This window comes from Centroberyx gerrardi, chromosome 23 (assembly GCF_048128805.1).
Source record: "Centroberyx gerrardi isolate f3 chromosome 23, fCenGer3.hap1.cur.20231027, whole genome shotgun sequence".
Classification (NCBI taxonomy): domain Eukaryota; kingdom Metazoa; phylum Chordata; class Actinopteri; order Beryciformes; family Berycidae; genus Centroberyx; species Centroberyx gerrardi.
In genome coordinates, this window is record NC_136019.1 from 23,129,963 (window position 1) to 23,153,970 (window position 24,008).

Consider the following 24,008-nt stretch of genomic DNA (forward strand, 5'->3'; position numbering starts at 1 on the left):
GTCCTTACAGTTTATGAGACCCAGATACTTTTACGGCAGAAACAGAATAATAATAATAATCAGAACAAAAACAATAGGATTCCCAGCACTTCGTGCTTGGACCCCTAATAATCAGAACAAAAACAATAGGGTTCCCAGCACTTCATGCTTGGACCCCTAATAATTAGAACAAAAACAATAGGGTTCCCAGCACTTCGTGCCTAATAAATGTACCCACAGTGTTGCCCATGTAATGTTACTACTTTATTGCCCCAACAAGGTACCAGCTCCCCCGTCCAGGTCTCACGTTGACCTTCATGGTCAACGCAACGGTCAAATTTGTTTGTCTAGCCATTCAGTTTTCACACACAGCTGAGCAGTATGGCACCTTCCCTTGCCCTCCCACACATGCTCTAATAGACAGAAGATTAAGCTTGTTCCAATCAGACTCGCAAGCCACACCACAGCCAGTGGTTGTATGAGACGGGTGTAGGATATTTATCAGGGATGGATGTAGTCAGACGACCTGGAGCACACCCACTGTCTTCACCAAGCGAAGGAACGCACATCTGTATGTAGCACAGGAGTTGATGGTAAGTTGTTATCCCATCGGCTGTTTTAGATATTCAAAACAGCTTCAAGTACCTTAACTCTAATGTAACTAGCAAACATCAATGATTAGGTTATTAGGTTCAGCTAACACAACGTTAGTTTTGCCAGGTTGTGATTTTAGTTTGCAGGTCTCTAATCTGAAAAATACAGCATCCTCATGAGTATTGAAAGGTATTTCAAAAAGCTTTCCAGGGACATCCCAGCAAACAAAGTGTGTATGTGTGTGAGAGAAAGTAACCAAAGTAACCCCCCCCCACCCCCTCCCAACTGGCAATAAATTGGTACAGGTGATGCTACTTGCCTGTTTTATCCAAAGAGATCTGGGTTTATCAAATCCAAGAATGCCAAATCGATACTTGTGTCCTTGTGGAGAACGTTCTTCCCAAGTTGTCTTGGGGAGAACAATCTTCTCATGAAAGTAAGCACAGAGAAGCTTCCTTACAGTTTGAGATGGATTGTGTGCTTTACGTCGTGCACGTGATTAAGACACACTGCTGTTAATTTTCCCACTTGATAACCGGCTCTCTACTGTAGACTACAGCACTGCTTGGATGTGATGCGCCATTGTCGCAATGAATCTTGGGACTTTCAATTTGTTGTTGTCGGTCATGTCACCATCCAATGCATCATCAGTTTTTTGAGGTTGGCAAGAAAACTTCCAGGTTTTCTATCCATCCTCCATTCTGTCATTTGTTTGTTTTGGAATCGTGCTTCGGTGGTTAGATATTACGTAATCGCACAAGAATGCATATTGATAATGAGCCCTGGTCACAGCATAGCCCAGCAGGAGGGCAGCAGATTGGGACTTCTTGACAAGTTTTTCCTCCTCCTCTCCCTTGGTGTAACAGCACACAGCAACACCAGTAAATGAACCCAAATAGGCAACACTGATCTTCGGAGAAATATTTGGACATGTGCACATCTGAATACTCATTACTATTCATCAATCTTTGATATGGATTTAGTTGGTCTCCAGTTAGTTGATCCAGTTACGTATTCTCCCTCACTCTCAAATTCACGCTTTACATGTAAATGTGCTTGGGGACGTTAATCATATCCAAATTAATAAAATCTGGCAACTTCTTGAGCAGTCAAAAGCTACTTTCCTCAGAAGAGATTTGACAACGCTGATCCAGTATCTACACAGGTTTTGCAGCTGGGTCACAATACTCCCATCAACCACGGCTGGCGCCATCATGTAGATCGACTGGAGAACTGGCTGTGTACAAATGTCTATATAATATATAACCATGTTAACCACTATTCCATACTGTTGTGATGGCTGCATAATAAGTTTAGAAATGCAATCAGCAATCCTCAGCCACTGTTGCCAAGAGCTGAAGACCTTCAACGTGGCAGCCAGAGGGAACGTTACATCACCTGAAAGTACTCAATAAATTTCCAGTTTGAGTCACAGTGAAGTAAACATCCACAACTCATGAGCTGAACTTGTCCAACTCCCATGTTGTTGTTGAGGAAACATCTAGTTCTGATCTGTACCTAACTACCAATCTCTCATAAGGCTTGTTCACATCAAGTATGTTTGGAGTGGTTTATTTGAACTCTGGAATGCTTGTTTTGTTCCGCCAGAAAAAATGTGTCCAAGGCACTCTTTCCATACAAAAAGTAAAAAGCCTTTATTTATTGGCTAATGCATAGCATACGTTTAAAAATGTTTAAAAAGTACTGCTGCGTTGTGGTACATACATAGCCTTCCTCAGGGTGCAAGCTGTGAAAGACTAACAGGTGCCATATATAATCTCTATTAGGTCAAATGACCAGGAAATGGCTGCTTTATCATATATCCGTGACCTACATTCACATATCTACAATGTTTACGTCCAGTAGGCCTACATACAGTACATTCAATACAAAAAGAAGATTGTTAGGCACCGGTATCTCCCTATATACATCAGAAAGAATGGAACGGATACAAATATAGAAAATAACAATCCGAAACTCACAACCATAACATCATAACTTTAACAGAAAAGGAGTATAATCGAGATCCTCATTTAGACCCACCTATACAGTACATTGTTCTTCAACAATCTGCAATCCAAAATGTCTCTCTCTGAGCCAGTCGCTTAAGTCTGTCTCCCCCTCTTCGGTTTTTGGGTAAAACTTCCAACACACTTACTTTTAAAGGGTCTGAATTGCCATGTTTCTCATCCCTATAGTATATGGCCATGGGGTAGTTTTCATTGGTGACTCTAATGGCATTCTTATGTTCTGCCAGTCTATCTTTTAATCTCCTTTTTGTACAACTACAGCAAACAACCCCATAACGCAAGAGTTTATGGGTATAAGGACATGGATGTTGACATTTCATAGTCAGTTGTTACTTGTGCATAGCATAACATAATGAACCGAGGGCAAACCGAGGGCAGTATGGACTGAAGCTCATATTCAGCTATTTCTTCATGTGATCTTAACTGGTATGAACATCAGAAAGTGGACTCCAATCATTGGACCAGAGCCGATCCATAGTACTTCCACAATTTCATTGTGGACAGTTACCGTTGCGGCAATTGTACCCAATGCCATCACTCTGTAAAAATATTTATCCACCCTATCACTAAGAAACAGTTCCCCATAAGAGATGTTATTACTTATCCTACTATTCATGTTATCTACATGTTCACTTGTCGCTGCCGCATTTCCTATATTGTTATTTTAAGATAAGGTAAGATAGTACTTTATTGATCCCCTTGGGGAAATTCGGGTACCACAGCAGCAATTAACAGACAATGCCAAAGAAGTCAAGCATAATTCAAGTACAGGAAAGAAATAGCAGAAATAGGTACTAAGATAAAAGAGTTAAAAAAAAAAGGTAATGTACATAATACACTACAGTATTTACAACAGTGACAGTGCAAATAGATGCAAATAAATGCAGATAATAAATGCAAATAATAATAATAATAATTGCAGAATTCTGGATACATCTGTGTATATATTCCAGAGGAACATAATCCATGTGCGCCATGGTCAAGAGTTCAAGTTGTTAAGTTATTAGTGCCGGTTAGGGAAAAAAGGGGGGAGGGGAAAAGAGGGGTGTGTGGAGTGTGGGCTGGAGGGGTGGCATAGTCACTGCTGACTGGCACAGGGGTCACTGATGGTGTTAAACAGTCCAATGGCTGCAGGTACAAAGGAACTTCTGAGGCGCTCCGTCCTGCAGAGTGGGAGGAGGAGCCTGTGGCTGAAGCTGCTCCTCATCAGCCTCAGCTTATCATAGAGAGGGTGAGAGGGGTTCTCCGGGATGGCACTGATCTTTCCCCTAATCCTCCTCTCTGCCACAACCTCCAGTCTGTCCAGTTCATGTCCCACCACAGAGCTAGCCTTCTTCACCCGCTTGTTAAGTTTGTTGGCTTCTCCTGCCTTGATGCAGCCTCCCCAGCACACCACAGTAAATAAAGGCTACTACAGACTAGTAGAACATCTACAGCAGCCTGTTGCACACATTGAAGGATCTGAGCCTCCTCAGGAAGTACAGCCTGCTCTGTCCTTTCCTGTAGAGGGCCTCCGAGGGTGTTGTCCGACCAATCCAGTTTATTGTTGAGCTGCACTGCTAGGAACCAATAAGAGTTCACCATCTCTACCTCATTTCCCTGGATGGTGACAGGGGTTGGGGGCTTCCTGCTCCTTCTGAAGTCCACCACCAGCTCCTTGGTCTTTCTGATGTTGAGTTGGAGGTGGTTGTTGTCACACCAACCTACAAAACTCTCCACCAGGTCTCTGTATTCCTCCTCATTGTCCTCTGTGATGCAGCCAACAATGGAGGAGTCATCAGAGAACTTCTGTAGGTGTCACGATCCAGAGTTGAAGCGGAAGTCAGAGGTGTAGAGGGTGAATAGGAATGGTGATAGTACGGTTCCTTGGGGTGCACCGGTGTTGCCCACCACAATGTCGGACAGGCAGCCCTGCAGCCGAACATACTGCAGCCTGCCGGTGTGGTAGTCCGTGATCCAGGCCACAAGGTTTCTGTCTACCTGCATCTCTGAGAGCTTCTCCACCAGCAGGAGGGCCAGATGGTGTTGAAGGCACCAGAGAAGTTAAAGAACATGATTATCACAGTGCCCTGTGGCCTCTCCAGGTGTGAATAAGCCCTGTGGAGCAGGCAGATGATGGCATCCTCCACTCTGATGTTGGCCTGGTATGCAAACTGCAGGGGGTCCAGGGAGCCACCCACCAGGGGCCTGAGGTGCTGCAGAACCAGTCTCTCAAAGGTCTTTATGACGTGTGAGGTCAGAGCGACTGGCCTGTAGTCCTTGAGAGCGCTGGGATGTCCTTTCTTGGGCACCGGGACAATGTAGTAGGTGTTTCACAGCTGAGGCACTTCTGATCTCTTTCTTTTTATTTTATAGACTTTGCATCTAATGAGTACTCCTGAATAGAATGTTATAGCTTAGCTGAGATGTTTTACCTTTTAATCCACATATTTAGACTTGACCTTTTGTGAGACAGTGCTTAGGATATTTAAAGGTACAATCCACGAATGATGGAATTGAAAGTTGTGCCTCATCACTTTAGCCTTCTCTTTAAACTCCTCAGTATAGTGACACAAACGACAAATACTAAAAAACTGACCCTTGGGGATACTTTTATTTAGTTTCCCGGGATTAAAAGTCAGCCCGCAACAGAGTTTTTTGCAAGTTCTTTCTGTATATTGTAGTAGTTGCATTGCATTTTCAGTTTTCACAACCCACAAATTCACCTTAACAGAATCATAGTTCAAGGAAAATTTTACATTATGATCAACTACAGTCTTGTTACACTAATAAGTGAACTTTTGATGACATTACCATGCTAGTTGAGGGTGACCAGACATTCCCGTCCTTGGCTGGCACTGCCCCAAGCTTTCCCTCTCTCTGGACAGCATTAGTATTACCAGGGGAAGTCTGGTGATTAGTAATTTCTACCTCAGGGCCACAATGCGAATTTTATCTCGCCCAGAATTAACATAGCCAGATGTCCAATAACATGTATGTATTTCTCCCATAACTTATTTTGGGGGCGTATCGTATAGATTCCAGAATAGGGTAAAGGTGGGACAAAAGAGACACTTTTTGATTTGTTCCTAAGTGACCATTTGCAAAATAATGATTGACTTAGCGATCCACCAATCCGTGCCTAGCATCCGTCTACTTCCTCCGACATGTTGCTCTGACAATTCCGACAATTCTAACAGAGCCTCCGACACCGCACTGAGAGTATGGCTCAGAAGTACAAAAGTACGGCTTTTGTTGCAGCGGTTTGACTCTGACGAGTCGGATTGTAGCGTCTATGGTAGCGCCCATCTTCAAAGTTTGTCAGACATAGCAACAGTAACTAATGGGGGCGGGAGTTAACAGAAATGTTGCAAATGGTCAATTACTCAAAGATCAACAGGCAGGATTAGGGTTAGGTTAGAGTTAGGCAGAGTAACCATACTTTATAGTAAGCAACTGACACGTGCTCTAATATTGGCAACAATAATAAAAAAAAAATTAAATAAACGATTCCAATCTAATTAGATCGAAAGTATAAATAGCGCACTTGTTTTGTCCCTTTTTGCCTGTTGGGACAAAAGAAGCATAGGAGGTGGACAAAAAAGCCGTTGTCAAAGCTGCCTGAAAAAATTTAGATTTTCAGATTTTTTTTTACATGTAAGCCTCATTACTTGTGACCAGTGTTAATTTCGTTGATAATTTTCGTCATAGTTTTCGTCAACGAAATTTTTTCATTGACGAAAACGAGACAATAAAAACAAGACAATAAAAAATTATTTATGATGACAAAAACTATGACGAAATGTATTCACACTTTCGTCAACGAATAAAAACGAGACGACAATGTTAGGGAGAGACGAGTTGGGATGGTTCCAAACAGAAGTAGTCTCTTCATGTGGTCTGTCTCTCACTCTCTCTCTCTGTCTCTCACGCTCTCTCTCTCTGTCTCTCGCTCTCTCTCTGTGTTGCGCTTTCTCTCGCTCTCTCTCTCTTTGTGTCTCTCTCTCTCTCTCTCTCGCCGGACCCGTTTGTGCGCCTCCCATTGCACAGAAAAGAAGAACTAACAGTTATTAACATTATTCGGAATACAGCAGGGTTTGCAAGATTAGCAGATTAGCTGTATGTAGCTGCTAGTCAGTACCCACTGAGTGGACTGATAACGTTAATATTAACTTTTTAACTCTGACTGAATGTTTGCTCCCTCAATCCAGATTAATATTGAAAAATATTTTCAAAGAAGGAAAAGGACTCGTCCTGAGGAGGAGCAGGGACAGTCTGGACCAGAGGAGCTGCTAAGCAGTAAAACAGAGTAGATAATGTCACAATGTTAAAAGCTAGTAATTTAACGATGTAAAGATACAGGTGAAATTGACAGCACAGAGAGATGTAGCAGGGCAGAGGGTCAGAAAAGCAGATTTCTCTGTAAAAGAGGCCTCATTTCTATTCTTCTGTACCTTGTAGACAGGGCAAAAGCAAGCAACAAACAGAACAGCGTAGCACTGTTTATATTTTGAAGTTATGTTATCTTTGACACAAAGTACTTGAAAGGGAGCACTTCAGATATATACAGGTTAGTTATTTGTTTGACCAATTTAACTACTTGAAATGGAGTACATTAGATAATTTTTCAGTCATCCAGGTAATGGGATCCTTTGATTGATTGATTGATTGATTTTATTTGACAGATTTTAAAGTACACATAGGTTTGAAGGCCCTTAGGCCACAACCATACACATATAAAATTGTCGAGGAATTCAACACAATAAAGTCAAGAAGACTTATTTCCATTGTGGTCCTCGTTGTAAAAAGCAATGGTCAGCACAGGCAGGTCTTGGCAATGCATGAATCACTTAAGACATAAAAAACATTAACATATTCATTATATAAAATAACTTACATTCAAAAAACGCATTAATTAATAATTGACTGTCAGCAGCTCAGCAGCCATCCCTTCACTGCTCTTTTAAAATGGTTAACAGAGACAATTACTTTAATATGGGATGGCAATAGATTCCATTCTGTAGCTGCTGAGTACAAAAAGGTATTTTTCCCTGATGCACTCTTAAACCTACAGGGGACGAAATCTGTTACACTGGCTCTAGTCGCATATCCATGAGTATCACTGACGAGTTTAAAATATTTTTTTAAATACTTGGGAACGGAGCCATTCATTATTCCGTGGGTAAGACCCAGCTTCAAATGTTTGACCCTGCTCTCAACTGACAACCATTTTAGTTCTATGAATTGGGAGCGGCCAACATGGGTACGAGAAGGTAAATTCAACACAACTCATCAGTTTATTCTGAGATGTCTGTAATTTAGTTTTAATGTACTTAGGGGTACTGGTGTACCACGCCGTACACGCATAATCATAGTGGGGTTGAACTAATGCCATAGCCAGCAATTTCAGGGTTTGTGTGTCTAGAAATTTAGCCTTTCTGGCAAGAAATTTGATTTTTTTGGTTGACTTTGGCTATAACTTTTAAGCCCATCCTCTCCCCCGTGAGAGACTGGTCCAGCTCACAGCCTAAATAACTAACACAGTTTTTTGTTGACACTACTGTGTCTCCAACCATAACATTGAAGCCAGGTGATCTACCCAACTTCACCTTGGTCCCAAAGAGAATAGACTCTGTCTTACCTAAATGGAGAGAAAGCCTATTATCAGTGAGCCATTTATTTATTGATAATAGCCTACATATTGAAAATATAAGAGAATACAAGAATAAAAAGACCTGATGAACGAGCATAAACTGTTCAGAAATGTCTTTGCCACAGCCAGCGTTTGGGAGAAAGAGAAGAACAGTCATATGGATAAATGTAGAGCAATCTGTGTATAGGCCATATACAGAAAATGTATTGGAAATTCAAGAGAAACGTTTAAATAATGCATTACACTTTAACTAAACCTGTTAGTTTTCATTGACTAAATCTACTGTAGATTTAGTCGACTAAAATCTTATAATATTTGGTCAACTAAAACTAGACTAAAACTAAAACAATTCAGATGACTAAAATATGACTAAAACTAAATGGCATTTTAGTCAAAAGACTGACTAAAACTAAATCAAAATTTGCTGTCAAAATTAACACTGCCTGTGACACACATCCTTTGAGATGTAAATCTATATTCATTTAAATAGTTGTTTTTTTAAATATCTCACCCACCATGGATCATTACATGTCCTTGAACACTATTTTGTCACCTCTGATAATAACCTATTTCAGTGTAAGATATTTTTCATCAGTAATTACCACTAACCATGCAGCAGTTATGCAGTCTCATCGTGACTGAGTAGCATAGTGCTTCTTCTGTCCCTCTCCCGCAGCATTTCCCTCCAAGATTAGGTAGAATGATACATGGAACCTATGCTAACTTTTAGTCCCTGGATTGGTTTATAAAATGGCACAAGTTTGTAATCTCCAATAAACAAACACAAGTAGAAAAACGAAAAACAGTTTGAGTTTTGGAAAAAAAAATGTAACCCAAAAAATACAGTTTCGGGGATAAGTCTGGTAAAATAAGTTGGATTGCTTTTGCAGAGGAGTTGTGGGCAGAAGTATGAACATAATGACTTCACAACTTGTGTCACGACTTCCGTGTTACACTATAAAATGTCCATGCTTCTTTTCTCCTGTGCTTCCTTTGTCCGGGCTTTACCCTAAGTCTAAGTATTTGAAATTAATGAGTCACTTACACTGATCCGGACGGTAACGTTGGAATTGATAGCGGATGTGGGGGTTTGCTGAAAAACAGGTTATTTATTGGGTATCTGCACTCCTAAAAGACTCACAAATAAAGTTGATCGGGAATGGAATTGAAATTACTGAATCACTCCAGTAAATAATACATTGCCAGACTTCCAGTAGTAATACTAATGCTGCCACTAAAACAAATTGTTTTTTTCTGTGGTATATTTCTGTGGCATAATTTTAGTAAAAGTATGAATGAAGCATGAATCAAGCACAACTCGTAGTTTGTAACTTTAAGGCGACCTTTTGTGTTTACATAGTGTTTACATTCATTTCTACCTCTCATTAGCTTTTCCCTGGTTAAAACCGTGTGCCCTCCCTGGTGCATCACTTGTCTGCTTTTCCCTGCCTGTCTATATCTTTGTGCTCTCTAGTGCTGCCTCTGTGAACAAAAGGACATTGCAAACAAAAGAATGGCCAAATAATAACCCACAAACATAAATAGCTCCTTCACATGCATTATAAGGACTCTTGCAGGTCAATTATGATGACTCTGAGAGACGATGTTGATTTAATTAATTAATCACATTTTGTGATGTAACCTTGTAACCTTGAATATCAATTAGGGCTGGGTATTGTGAGGATTTTACCATTTTTTTCAAAGCAGCTAAGGCACATTTGGCTTAATGCCTTACTTGAGAGAACACAATGAAAGAAATTCTAGTAATTGGAGGTTAACATCACTGAACAAAAACAAAATTGCCTGAAAATAACTTGCTACAATGGCAGAATGAGGAGAATATTTGCATTGGTTTTATAATTGATATTTTAATAAGTTTATGGGCTAAAATGTGTTGTATATGCGTAATGCTTAAAGTTAAACAAAGTTAAACAAAGATTGAGAATGTCACATCTTGGCATCTTGGGTATAGTTTTTTATATTTACCACTTTATTGGGTCATGCAATCAAGCCAGTACTGCCTGCACTATTTGGCTCCGCTCCAGAGTGCTTCAAATCTCTATCAACCTGTTGGATCAGGAGCTTAGTTGTGGGATAACTTGGGTCGATGACTTGGGTGGATTGCGTCTACGTTCATCCTGATGTTTGAACGGGCTAGGGTGTGCTATCATAAGGCAAACTGTGGGCTCCTTCAGGTCCAGTAGCATTCCAACTGTGATGCATGAGGGGTGTCATCTTGGCGTATCCCTCTGACTGCCAGCTGATCTCTTCATCTCTGGGTGAATGATATACCTGTTGGGCTGGCGGTAGCTGCACATTATAATCGTCCATCCATACTGGAGTGCATATCTGTTGCCATGGGCGATACAAAGAAATCCCAACACTTGACATCCAGTCCTTTGGCTTTAATCTGTGTTCTGGTAGTCATATGTGTTCTATACAAAGAGAAACGGAACACTGAATAATCAAACTTTAATTATTATGAATATAATACAACACCGAATGAGTGATATACAGAGATGCCAACTACTATGCTTTTTGCATTTGGTTTGCACAATTTTCATGATCACCTGTGCTATTACGACCCACACTAGGACTACTATGCTTTTTGAAACAAAAATCCACTGATGTGAAAGTGATTGACATGTGGCTAATTTTATACAGTCTATGGGTGAGGGTCATGATAGGCTATTGTTTCTGCCCTTCTGTAGCTTGACCAATCTAACTACACAGTATGTGTAACATTTGCATATCCGAACTTGTTGCAGCCCAGTTGCAGAATGGCATTTTAAGCTGCTACACCAGGTCCATTCTTCTTCCACCTGTGGTCTGCCGGTTTTGTTGCGCCTATCTGCATTTTGCCTATGGTTAAGTGAACACAATTATCTTGTTTTGTTTATTTTTCCATAAACAACTCAAGTTGTACCATGAGGAACATTAATGTATGTTTCTTTCTATGTTTCCCTCCTTTGGAGCAGAGAGTCTTGGTCCAGCCCATGTTACCGACCTCTAAAGAGGAAGAAAGAGCCGATCAAAATTTTTAAAATCGGAGGTTTCATTTATCTCCAGCTCTCGACACAGGTTCAGGAAAGCCCCTTGAGCCTGTCGCTGGAGTATCCATGATTTCACCCATTTAGTGCGGTTTCTCCTTATTTTTCGCCTCCGCCTCTTCCTTTCTTCTTCCACAACCAAAAGACCAAGGGCTGACAACGCCAGTGCCATTTACAACTTCTTATCAGACATATGGTCTGGCTCTCCTGCAATCTTCGTATCGCATTTTCCCAAGATGGCAGCACGTCAGCACGTCTCTACCTGTCTCTACCTGTCTCTACCTGTCTCTACCTGTCTGTACGTCTGTGTGACTGAGTGACATCCGCTGTTTCTGGAAAACTACCGGTCAATTCTGCAAGTTGTTCGGCTAATACCACCACTTTACACCTGTTTCGATTCTAACCTGGATCTTATGTGAAGTGTGGCTTACATTCTCGCCGACTCTGGAGGACCTAGATCGCTCCGTCTGTCTGGACCATGGAGCCTGTTCACCTCGCGGAGCTGGGATGTCGACTCACCGCTTGATTTTGATGGGCCCAAACTTCTCATGATAAAGGAAAGTGCTTCTTTCTTGGCTCTGATACTGGTGTTCTAAATTGTTTTCCTATTGTTTTAGCCCCCGGCTGGTCCTGATTCTAATTCATTTATTCACAGTGTTGCCTCACTGGGCTTGATTTCCTGTTTACATGTGACGGCACGCAACAACATCAGCCGATCGACGAAAAATCACGGATCGGATTTTACGGCACTGACGTGGATTTCTTCAATACACCTGTTCCCTACCACACACCGATCTTCAGCCTGTTTCCTTCAGCACCTCTTCTGCTTTTATTGACTGTACTGTATCTGACTGTGTGTTGACGAGGCTAAACTTGGCTACATTGTGTGGTGGTGGTCTGAAACTCGGCGCCTGGTTGGGTTTTGGAGTTGGCTCTCTTGGGCAGCCTAAATCTCCGGTGCTCTTATTGGATTATCCCGATTCACGGGATTGAAACGTACAGTGTCGCTGCTCTTTGTTGTTCTGTCTTTGTTAATTTTGTGCGGCACTGGTGGAAGCCTCCACGGGACCGACAACTCCCGTGCAGTACTCTCAAACCCGGATGCTTCTGCTTTAAGTTTTAACACTCCTGCCGATTTTAAATCAAGGACTGGTCTTGGTTTCATCCATTTGAATGTACGCAGTTTGACCGCTAAAATGGATATGATCCGTATTTGGGCACATTCAACTGATGCTGATGTAATTGTTGTATCTGAAACTTGGCTAAGCAAATCTGTTCTGAACAAGGATATTAGAATTGATGGTTATAATGTATATAGGACTGACCGACCCAAAAGGGGCGGGGGTGTCGCAATTTTTATTAAAAGTAAGTTTCACGTGAATGTGCTTCTGTCTACGTCAGTAGGTAAGCAATTCGAATTTTTAGCTCTTGATCTTGAGGTCTCTAAAACTCTCCATATTACTGTCGTTGGTTGCTATAGGACACCTTCAGCTGTCAGTGGTGCTCTACCCTCTTTAATGCAGCTTCTATCGGGATTAAATTTTAATGAAATTGTCGTTATTGGTGATCTAAACTGGAACTGGCTACAACCAGTGTCTGATGATTTTAAAGCTTATTGTGATTCGCTAAATCTCTTTCAGATTGTTGATAGTCCCACTAGACCCAATCTGAAATGTCCTGAAAAATCATCTCTAATTGATCTAATCCTAACCAATGTTCCTCATAAATACACAGATGCTTCTGTTTTTGCAAATGACATTAGTGACCACTGTGTCGTTGCCACAGTTAGAAATACAAAAGTACCCAAAACCAAGCCACGCATCATTATAAAGCGTGACATGAAACATTTTACGGAGCAAGGGTTTTTTCATAACCTGTTTTACTTTGATTGGGAAAAAATTAACCTCATTGCTGACGTTGAAAATGCCTGGAAATTATTTTATGATGGTTTTACTGAAATTGTTGACAAGCATGCTCCCCTCAGAAAGTACAGAGTAAAAGGCCGAAACAATGCATGGTTCACGTCAGATTTATCCAACTTACTTCATGAGCGCAATGTGGCATGGGCAAAAGCCAGGAGAACAAGTCTTGATTCAGACTGGCTGCTTTTCAGGCGACTGCGCAACAAATGCACAGTTGCAATTAGAAAAGCCAAAGCTGATCATTTCCTCACCGAAACTTCAAACAATCTAAACAATCCCTTGAAATTCTGGAAGACTATTAAATCCTTAGCTGGAAATAAAAATGGCATAGAGCTTCCCCCATGCATTGTTAAGGACTCACATAAAATCTCTGATAAGGCCGAAATGCTTGGTTGTTTTAATGAGCATTTCATTGCCTCTGGTTCCTTGTTCGACTCTCTCAACATTGCCCATGGAAATTCCCCTGCTGTTTGTTCTGACGGTCATGTTACGGTGGGTCAAGCCTTTAGTTTTAGTCCGGTTACAGTCTCAGAGGTGCGTAAAGCCCTCAAACTTTTAGACACTAGAAAATCGGCAGGTCCTGATAACCTGGAGCCTTACTTTTTAAAGCTAGCAGCTGATTTTATCGCACCACCTTTGACACATCTTTTTAATCTCTCCCTGGACACAAACGAAATTCCACATATATGGAAATCTGCTTTTGTTCTTCCCCTGTTGAAAGGGGGTGACCCTACTGTCCTAAACAACTATAGGCCCATCTCCAAATTGTCTGTCCTGGTTAAGGTTCTGGAATCCCTTGTGAGTGAACAACTGAAAGAGTTCTTATCCATTAACAACAGTTTATCTGATTTTCAATCAGGTTTTAGGAAAAAACACAGCACAGTGACAGCGGGTTTAAAAGTAGTAAATGATTTTATTGAATCTTTAGATAACAAGCAACATTGTGCAGCCCTTTTCATTGATTTATCTAAGGCTTTTGATACTGTGGATCATGCAATACTGATGCAAAGACTTATCAGTGTAGGACTGTCAGAACAAACTGTCTGTTGGTTTAAAAATTATCTATCAGGCAGATCTCAGTGCGTGCAGGCAGAAGGTATCACTTCTAGCTCCCTTAGTGTATCCAAGGGCGTGCCACAGGGATCGGTCCTGGGACCACTACTATTCATTATATATATCAACAGTCTCGTTCAAAATGTTTCCAACACAAATTTCCACTTTTATGCCGATGATACTGTGATATACTGCTCTGCGTCTACACCAAACCAGGCTCTCTGTCAGCTACAACTTGCTTTTAATACTGTACAACGTACCCTGTGTGACTTAAAACTTGTTTTGAATGCCGACAAATCAAATCTCATGATGTTTTCGAATGCAAAATTCAAGCCACTGAACCTCCCATCTATCACCACTTTTCAGGGCTCTGAGATTGAGTCTGTATCTCAATACAAGTATCTAGGAATTGTAATTGATGATTCTCTCTCATTTAAGCCTCACATTCAGCAACTGGTGAAAAAACTGAAGTTGAAATTAGGTTTTTATTTTAGAAACAAGTCTTGCTTTTCCTTCGAGGCCAAAAGGGGACTTGTTGCTGCCACCTTTATGTCTGTGCTGGACTATGGCGATGTTATATACATGCATGCATCTTCGCAATGCCTACACACGCTGGATACTGTCTACCATGGAGCACTGAGATTTATTACAAATTTTAAAGCCCTTACTCACCATTGCTCTTTGTATGCTCGGGTTGGATGGTCTGCCTTGTCCACCCGCAGACTTAACCATTGGCACATCCTTATTTATAAGGCTATTCTTGGTCTGCTTCCATCTTACCTACGGATCTACATCCTTCAAAAAAGTATGGGAAGTTATTGTCTTCGCTCCCAGGACTTATTCCTACTAACTGTCCCTAAAGTCCGTACTGAACTGGGAAAAAGGGCGTTTAGGTATGCTGCTCCCTCTGCTTGGAATCAGTTGCAAAATTACCTGAATCTTCGGGAGCTGGTCTCACTGGATGCATTTAAAGTGTTTCTAAATGACTTGGAAGCAAACACATCTGGCTGTAGATGTTTTGAATGTTGATGAAATGTGTTCTTTGTTTTCATTCTAAATTGTTATATGTTTGTTTTATGTCTGCAACCGTGTAACTGTGCTGCTGCCTGTCTTGGCCAGGACACTCTTGAAAAAGAGATTTTTAATCTCAATGAGACTCCACTCCTGGTTAAATAAAGGTTAAATACAAATGGTATGGAGAGTTATTTCCCCTCACACAGGCGTAGAACGTACGTGCTAGTTGGCCGTTGGCTGTAGTCTTTGTGGTGTGTTCAAGCGCAACTTTTTGGACCAGACACAGGCGACGTGAGGCGACGCAGCAGTCGGCCTTCGTCGCTGCTGGTTCTTTGATGTCGGTTTGGTGTGTCAGGGCCTTTATACCTACCTCTAGATACCAATGTTTCACCTTTGAGACTAATATTAGTTTGCCTGGGACCCTTTTCATCTTTTGGTCCCAACCTAGTGTGTCAGATACATTTCCATAACAGGGACTCTCTCTCGGTTTCCCATATATTTCTTTCTTTAACACACTTTCATTCTCTCTCTAACTCACGCTTTCACCCTTTGTGTCCTGTAGGAGGTGAGGTTGAAGACTGTGTCGCTATGGTCTTTGGTCAACAGTGCCAGTGACGTCTATCTAAATCCATTCTACACTCCGGAATCCGGCCGGGTCCTCTACCCCGTCGCCAGTATGCGGCACCTAGAACTCTGGGTGACTTACTACATCCGCTGGAATCCACGCATACGACAACAGGTAGGACTGCATGTACAGTACATATGCGTGTGTGTATGTACATTAGAAGATGATTGAGTACTTGTCCTCCTAATAATCAAATGGTACCAACCAGATATTTCACACACTCTCTAAGCAACTATATATATATCTGGGCTTCTCTGAAAAATTGTATGTGAACTGTACGTTTTGTAATGTTTCAGTTGATTTTAATCATTCATTTAGTTTTGAACTGTAGAACTGTCTCACAGCTGAGGTCTTGAATATCACTAAATATAGCATTTAAAGTCTTAGAGGTCTTAGTGTTGTTTTTCTGGTGAGAACTCAGCCAAATCAAGCAGAGTACCATTCTGATAAGTACACCGTTGTTTTCATTTTCAAGATTACTTAATTTGCAAAATTGGTCTTTTAATTCATTTGAACATTTAAAAGGTCTTAAAAAGTCTTATTTAAGTTGAAGAAAGTTGCAGATAACCTGCTAATATCATTTGCCAAAACTTCAAATATGAGTATAACTGTAGTTAAGTATATAGACACAATTTCTGGGGATAATTTCCCACAAAAAAACACCAACACACTTACACACATGCATGCAAATAAAGACCATCCCAACCCCTAGCCCTTCTTCTACAGCACAGCCTGAGTTACTGGGGCAGAAAATGCTCTTTTTATAAACACACATCCGAAAAAAGTAAATATAGAGCAGTACCAGCAGTTGTACCAGTTTTGGGTGCTTAAACAACTGGTTCGGTTTGCTTTGTACACCAAAGTTTGCTGGTTAGGCGGTGTTTAGACCTTCGGGCCAATCATAGTGCTTAAGAATGAAAAACTTCACTCAACCAGGAAGTGTGTTCACATTAAACAAACCCACAATCAAAGAGAGCTGCCAAGTTGTGTTGTGAAAATGTCGGTAAAGAAGAAACTAGACATTGTCTCATTTTCAACCCAGTGTGAATGATAAATGATGTGTTCAAGTGAATTTAACTTGTAAACAGACACGTCATTTTCAATTATCATTCAATTATCATTTTCATATCATACATCTTTGTAACTGAAATTACTATAGTGTAAAGTGTGCTACCCAGCATGGCAAGGAGAGTGTCTATTGTTTGTTTGACTGTAACGTTAGCTAAATATTTTGCAGTGGTGTATCATATATTATCTTTGAGTTAATCTGAATATAGTCATTTAAATATAAGAGAATATCTCACAACACTTACCTCCGTCTCTTTCAAATTAAGGATGATAATGTTACGTAACATAACGAGTGTTGAGCCTTAACGTCACGTAACAACCAGCTGTCCAGTCCCGTTCTGGTTCACACTACTCGGACTAACCGAATCCGCTCTCAAATTCAGTATCAGTACCTGAATTTTTCAGGTAGTGAGTTTGGTTATAGAATGCGGTTGTCACTCTCCTTAATAACTGAACTGTGTGTGAAATTGCAAGGGGAGTTGTGCGTTTTTTTAGATGTTTCAAAATAATAGCGATCTCTGCAGAGCTTCTGCGCAACGCGCAGCGAACGGTTGCCATGGTAACGACGGACTCAACTGAAGTGTTACAGCTGAAACTACTGTATAACGCTAAATACAAGGCCTTAGCTGAGGAGATCATTTTAGGGGCTTCATTACCATGACCATGTAAAATCATTATTTAAACTGATTTATGTTTCCATCATTATTGGTACTCAGGAGAGAGATCCAGTCTTGCTCTGAGAAGACTACAATATGCACTTTGGTATTATATTTATTACTATTTGTAATAATATTTTTGTTTTAGACTACTTATTTCTTCTGCACTGACTGAAGAAAGTACATTAAACATTCACAATTAAAAAACATAATCAGTTTATTTTTCAATTGCGCATTGATCCTGTAATAAAAATGTTTATGTTATTTTAAGTCATGCTTTCATAAACATATTTAAGGTTTGTTTATTAATTCGGTAAAAATGCATCACCGGAAAAATGTATCTTGCCATCGCAAACATCCCTTAGCCGGCTACTTTTCCCATCTGGCTGGCTACTCAAAAATTTGGGGAACCCCCTGCTTGCACTATATTGTGTTGACTGCTGTAGTGTGTTGGTCATGTTAAATAAAAAGTACATTAATGTAACTGCTTTGGGGTCAATTCTTAATGTAAACATTAATATTTTTAATAATGCACCAGGTTAGAGGGTTCCTTGTACAATTTACAGCATTAGTTCTCTGAGAATCTCTTTCATATCCAAGCAAAATTGATATTGTAACTGAAATATCCCTAACCGAATCGATATTGAATCGAATCGAATCGAATCGGAAATCGAATCGAATCGGGACCTTGTGAATCGGAATCGAATCAATTCAGGAAATCAGTGGCGATACCCAGCCCTATTGCATATAGTGAGCAAAAAACTTCTGCTTCAAAGTTGGGGCGCTTCTGAGATCTTCTAGAAGTTTGTTCCGGCTATGTGTAGCATAATAGTTAAATGCTGCCTCAGCATGCTTAGTTTTAACTACTAAATAGTTAGCAGACCGGTCCCAGATGACCTAAGGGGTCTAGAGGTTTCATATGGTAAGAGCAAGTCAGAGATGTATTTTGGACCTAAAGTGATTTGTAGTTTTATTTAGAATTCTAGCAACAGCGTTCTGAATAAGCTGTAGCCATCTGAGAGCAATAATTTCAGTTTTATCTTAGTTTTGTCTTTATTTAGTTGGAGGAAATTCAGGCACATACAATCATTGATTTGTTTAATGCACTGAAGCAGCGAATCTATGGGACCATAGTCACTTGGTGAAAGAGCTATGTAAATTTGGGTAAGAAATTTTGTTATTTTACATAATTTTGCTTAACGGGAACATGTAATGGTCGAATAGAAGGCTCAAGGCTGGAACTTTGGGAGCTCCAATGAACTCCACGTCATGTTAACTCACTCTGATACATAGTTGCCGATGGAGAAAATAGTCCCCATCCTGGATAGGACTTGAACCAATTAAGGACCTATGGTGTCAAAAGCAGCAGTAATATCCAGTAACACTAGAATTTAAAATTTTCCGGAATCTGAATGTCATTTATAGGGTTGGGTATCGAGAACCAGTTCCAATTCAGTCCCGGTTAGGGTATTTTATATGTCCATTTAATGCACAGTGAGTTGGCTAGCGCAGCTTCGTGGCAGCCCTCTTGGATACAGTTTCTTTAGAGTTCCAAAAACAGCAAATAATAAGCACAGATTGTCTGTGGCGCGTGTGTTCAATTCAATTCAGTTCAATTCAATGCATTTAAGCATTGCGACATGGTTATCGGTTAAATTACCTAATTCCCCTAACATTACTTAAATACCACAAGGTAATAATGTTACCTACCGTTTAGGTTTATAGGGCACTTTTGGAGCAAATTGCAGAATGTTAAATTTCACTTTAGTTTTCACACTGGGAGGCTCTGTGGGATTGAGTACAATGCTCCTGGTTCAAGTTTGTTTATCCCTTTATCAAGCATGTCTCCTAGCTGAGCCTAGCTAGATCTAACTAGACACAATCAGTGATGAACAATAAGATATAGGACAAGCATAGCGAAAAACACAAGGTAGACGAGCAGATTTTAGCAAGACAAACAATCAACAACATAGCCTAACCTACCTGGCACCCCCAGCCTTAGACCGTAATGCACACAAGGAAAAACTCCCAAGAAAAACCTTAGTAAAAAAAAAACTTGGAAGAAACCTTGGGCGGGCTGAGGCAAATAGGGATTCCATTGACAGAATTATGGGCAACAACAATGACAGGAGAAAACAGAGAGAGACAAAAAGAAAGAGAGGCAGCATGCGGCGATGAGAAGGGGCTGAGGTCAGCGCTAGAAATTCAGAGAAACGAGGGCAGCAGTCGTAATTCAGCGTCCAGGTGGCAACAGCAGCAGGGAAGAGGAAGGCCAGCACTGACGACCGAAGAGCCAGGGCAGCACCCGCCACTGCCAGGTAGGACACTGCACTGGAATCAGAGAAGAGGAGAGAAAAGCAGCCGCGTACACGCACACAACACACACAGACACACGCACAGGGGAAGAGGAGAAAACAGCTGCACACAGAACACACGGGGTCTGAGACACGTCAGGTGGGAGCAGCATCAGGGATGGGACTAAGGCCTGCACTGGCGACCACTGCACTGCACCGGAGTCTGAGAAAGGGGAGAGACAGCTGTGCACAAAGACAACGAACACACGGAGAGAGAAACATCCAGGGCGGAGCAGCATCAGGGGTGGGACTAAGGCCAGCACCGACGACCATCAGAGCCGGGGCAAGACTGCACTGGAATCTGAGAAAAGGGAGGAGAAAACCAGCCGCGCACACACGCACAGAGCTGTGCAAATGCAGCACAAAACCCAGACATATTTGGCCACAGACACACTTGTACAGACAGCAGATAGAAAGTTATTAGACACAGTGTAACCAGGAGGCAGCCCTATGCTATGTTCCCAACGGCAAATTCCTATATAAATACTGTCTAAGCTAAGGTAAGAGAAAAGACTGTGTCGATCCCAAGCCAACGGTGCTAATGAATGTGCCTCTTGATGCCCTCGGCTGTGCCATGGGAAAAAGATGACTTAAAAGCATGTGAACATGTGAACCTATGATTTAAAGCACTGATGGTTATTAAAACACAGTATGGTTTACATCCATGAAACTGAAGGTTTCATAGGGATGAGAAAAGGTTAGAAAAAAGAAAGATAAGATTAAATAAGATAAGATAGCACTTTATTGATCCCCTTGGTGAAGTTCAGGTGTCACAGCAGCAATTGACGGACAATACCAGCCCCATGGCTGCAGGCAGAAAGGAACGTCTGAGGCGCTCCGTCCTGCAGCATGGGAGGAGGAGCCCGTGGCTGAAGCTGCTCCTCATCATCCTCAGCTCATCGTAGAGAGGGTGAGAGGGGTTCTCCAGGATAGAGTTTATCTTTCCCCTCATCCTCCTCTCTGCCACTGCCTCCAGACTGTCCAGTTTGAGTCCAACAACAGAGCTGGCCTTCTTCACCAGCTTGTTCAGTCTGTTGGCTTCCCCTGCCTTGATGCCGCCTCCCCAGCACACCACAGCAAATAACAGTGCACTGGCTACTACAGACTGGTAGAACATCTGCAGCAGCCTGTTGCACACGTTGAAGGACCTGAGTCTCCTCATGAAGTACAGCCTGCTCTGTCCTTTTCTGTAGAAAGCCTCAGTGTTGTCCGACCAGTCCAGTTTATTGTTGAGCTGCACTCTTAGGAACCAAAAGGAGTTCACCATCTCTACCTCCTGCCCCTGGATGGTGACAGGGTTTGGGGGCTTCCTACACTTCTGAAGTCCACCACCAGCTCCTTGGTCTTCCTGATGTTGAGCTGGAGGTGGTTGTTGTCGCACCAACCTACAAAGCTCTCTACCAGCTCACTGTATTCCACCTCATTGTCCTCCGTGATGCAGCCGACAATGGAGGAGTCATCAGAGAACTTCTGTAGGTGTCACGATTCGCAGTTGAAGCGGAAGTCAGAGGTGTAGAGGGTGAATAGAAAAGGTGACAGTACGGTTCCTTGTGTTGCCCACCACCACGTCTGACAGGCAGCCCTGCAGCCAGACGTACTGCTGCCTGCCGGTGAGGTAGTCTGTGATTCAGGACACAAGGTTGTGGTCTACCTGCATCTCCGAGAGCTTCTCTACCAGCAGGAGGGGCCGGATGGTGTTAAAGGCACTGGAGAAGTCAAAGAACATGATTCTCACAGCGCCCCCTGGCCTCTCCATGTGTGAGTAAGCCCCGTGGAGCAGGTAGATGATGGCATCCTCCATTCCGATGTGGGCCTGGTAAGCGAACTGCAGAGCGTCCAGGGAGCTGACCACCAGGGGCCTGAGGTGCTGCAGAACCAGTCTCTCAAAGGTCTTCATGACGTGTGAGGTCAGAGCGACTGGCCTGTAGTCATTGAGAGCTCTGGGCTGACTTTTCTTCGGCACCAGGACAATGCAGGAGGTCTTCCACAGCTGGGGTTTGTAACTGTAACAGCTCCCTCTGGACAGAGGGAGAAGGGCTTTAATGTCCTTAGTAATCCACGGCTTGTTGTTTGGAAAGCAGCGCACCCTCTTGGAAGAGATGACGCTGCTCTCACAGAAGCGGATGTAGTCTGTGATGCAATGGGAGAGACCCTTGATGTCCTCCCCATAATCCTCCCTGAACAGCTCCCAGCCCATGGTCTGGAAACAGTCCTGGAGGGCCTCCTCAGCCTCCTCAGACCACACCAACACAAAAAAAGAAAAAGACTAATGGAGGGGATAGCAGAACTAAAAAACAGTGGTGTAAAAAGTACTCAAATCCTTTACTTAAGTACCTGAAGGAGCATGAGGAGCACACCACAGCAAAACAGCAGACAGCAAAACAGCAGACAAGAGCATGTCCCTATTAATTGACCTTAAATACACAGTGGCCATTTTGAACACTCAGGTTGAGAAACTACCCGGAAGGCAGGACTACTCCATAAGTGTGAACTTGAGATAGACCTAATTTATCAAATTAGCTAGCAACCTTGGGAACAACTACTGCTTGACATTATCAGGGAAGTTAGCTAGCTTGCTAGTTAGCTAGCTGCTAGCTAGCCATCTAGGCTAGACTCTGGTAGCAATAATGGACCAAATATATTACAATGTGAACCAATTCATAGTATTCCTATGTTGTCACATGCATTTCCTACCAATATGGCGCTTTACAATACACACAGCTCATTGGCTGTGCCATTTGATTGTTATCACCTCAATTATCAATTTATTACAATCACCTGTTATTTTCCTACCAAGATGGCCGTGTGATGATGTAACAGAATACTATGAATATCCCTCCAGATTCTTGAGATCCTTTTGTTTCTAATATGTTTTTCAGTGGGGAAATTATAAATGTTTGTATGATTTTGCTGCAAAACAGTAGGACATAGCTGGGCTGTACTTGCTCTTCCAGATAGTTTCCCACCCCGATTGTTCAAAATGCCTGCCATGTGAATAAGGTCAATAACACTAAAGCAAAGAGAATTTGAGAAAACAGCAGAGTTCATTGTTAAATGACTAACTGTTTTCAATCATGGAAAACTCCTACTTCACGCCTCGGTACACTATCCCCAGCTGGTGTCACCTCACAGATAAGGTCCTACCACAGCAGGATGTGTCAGCCATCTGCTTCACAACCGACATCTGAGCTCTGATACTCAGCATAATCGTGTAATGGATTGACCCTGATTTTAAACTTTACCATGCTATATTGCAAGCAAAGAAATTCCGAGGCTCCCATACAGCTGAGGCTATTGTTGCAGCCTTGGAAGGCATGCTGGCCGACCTGGAAGAACACAAGAAACCTAACAAGTTTTTTTTTTGGTTTAGTTTAGTTTATTTATTTGACAATTCACTTTAAAAGGACAATTCCGTGGTTGCAACACCAATGTACATGCACTATTAAAAGAACATCAAGGATAACACAAAAAAGTCACAGGACATATTTCCATTGTGGTCCTTGTTGTAGTTAGATGTCGTGGAGGTGTGTGCGTGCGCGTACGTGCGCGTGGAGTTGGTGGACTACGGCATTAGCGGCATATAAAAGGACAAAAAACATCAATATACAGAAAATATTCACATTGGGCATTAACAGGCATTATTCAGACAACAGGCTAAAGTACACACTTCCTATTATACTAAAACTGGTCCATTAAATGAGCTACATACAACCCTGCCTACACAACTGTCTTTTCAGGGGTACGTTATCTAAAAGCCAGTGTTTCAGTTTTGCCTTAAACGTGACTGGGTTTGTAGTCTGTTTAATGCTATTAGGAACCTTATTCCAATCCTGGGCACCCAAGTATCTGAAAGAACTTTTACCCATCTGGCTACTGATCCTTACCAGCAGGGTGCGAATTGCCGGGGGGGATGGGGGGGGTGGGGGGGATTTCCCTCCCTCTGCTTTTGATATCCCCCCCTCTGGTCATTAATTTTTATCGCCGGTGGGGATACGTTTTATCCCTGCTTCTGGTCAGACTGAATTAAATAA

At 41.9% G+C, this 24,008-nt stretch overlaps 1 protein-coding gene across 2 annotated transcripts in view; it reads left to right on the forward strand.

Moving 5' to 3' along the window:
• Positions 1 to 24,008, forward strand: part of mtm1 (myotubularin 1) — a 171,275-nt gene that overhangs the window by 140,374 nt on the left and 6,893 nt on the right. For both annotated transcript variants that reach the window (XM_078291627.1, XM_078291628.1), the window contains exon 15: positions 15,837 to 16,013. In XM_078291627.1, the coding sequence (XP_078147753.1) occupies positions 15,837 to 16,013 (177 nt within the window). The remainder of the gene's footprint in view (positions 1 to 15,836; positions 16,014 to 24,008) is intronic.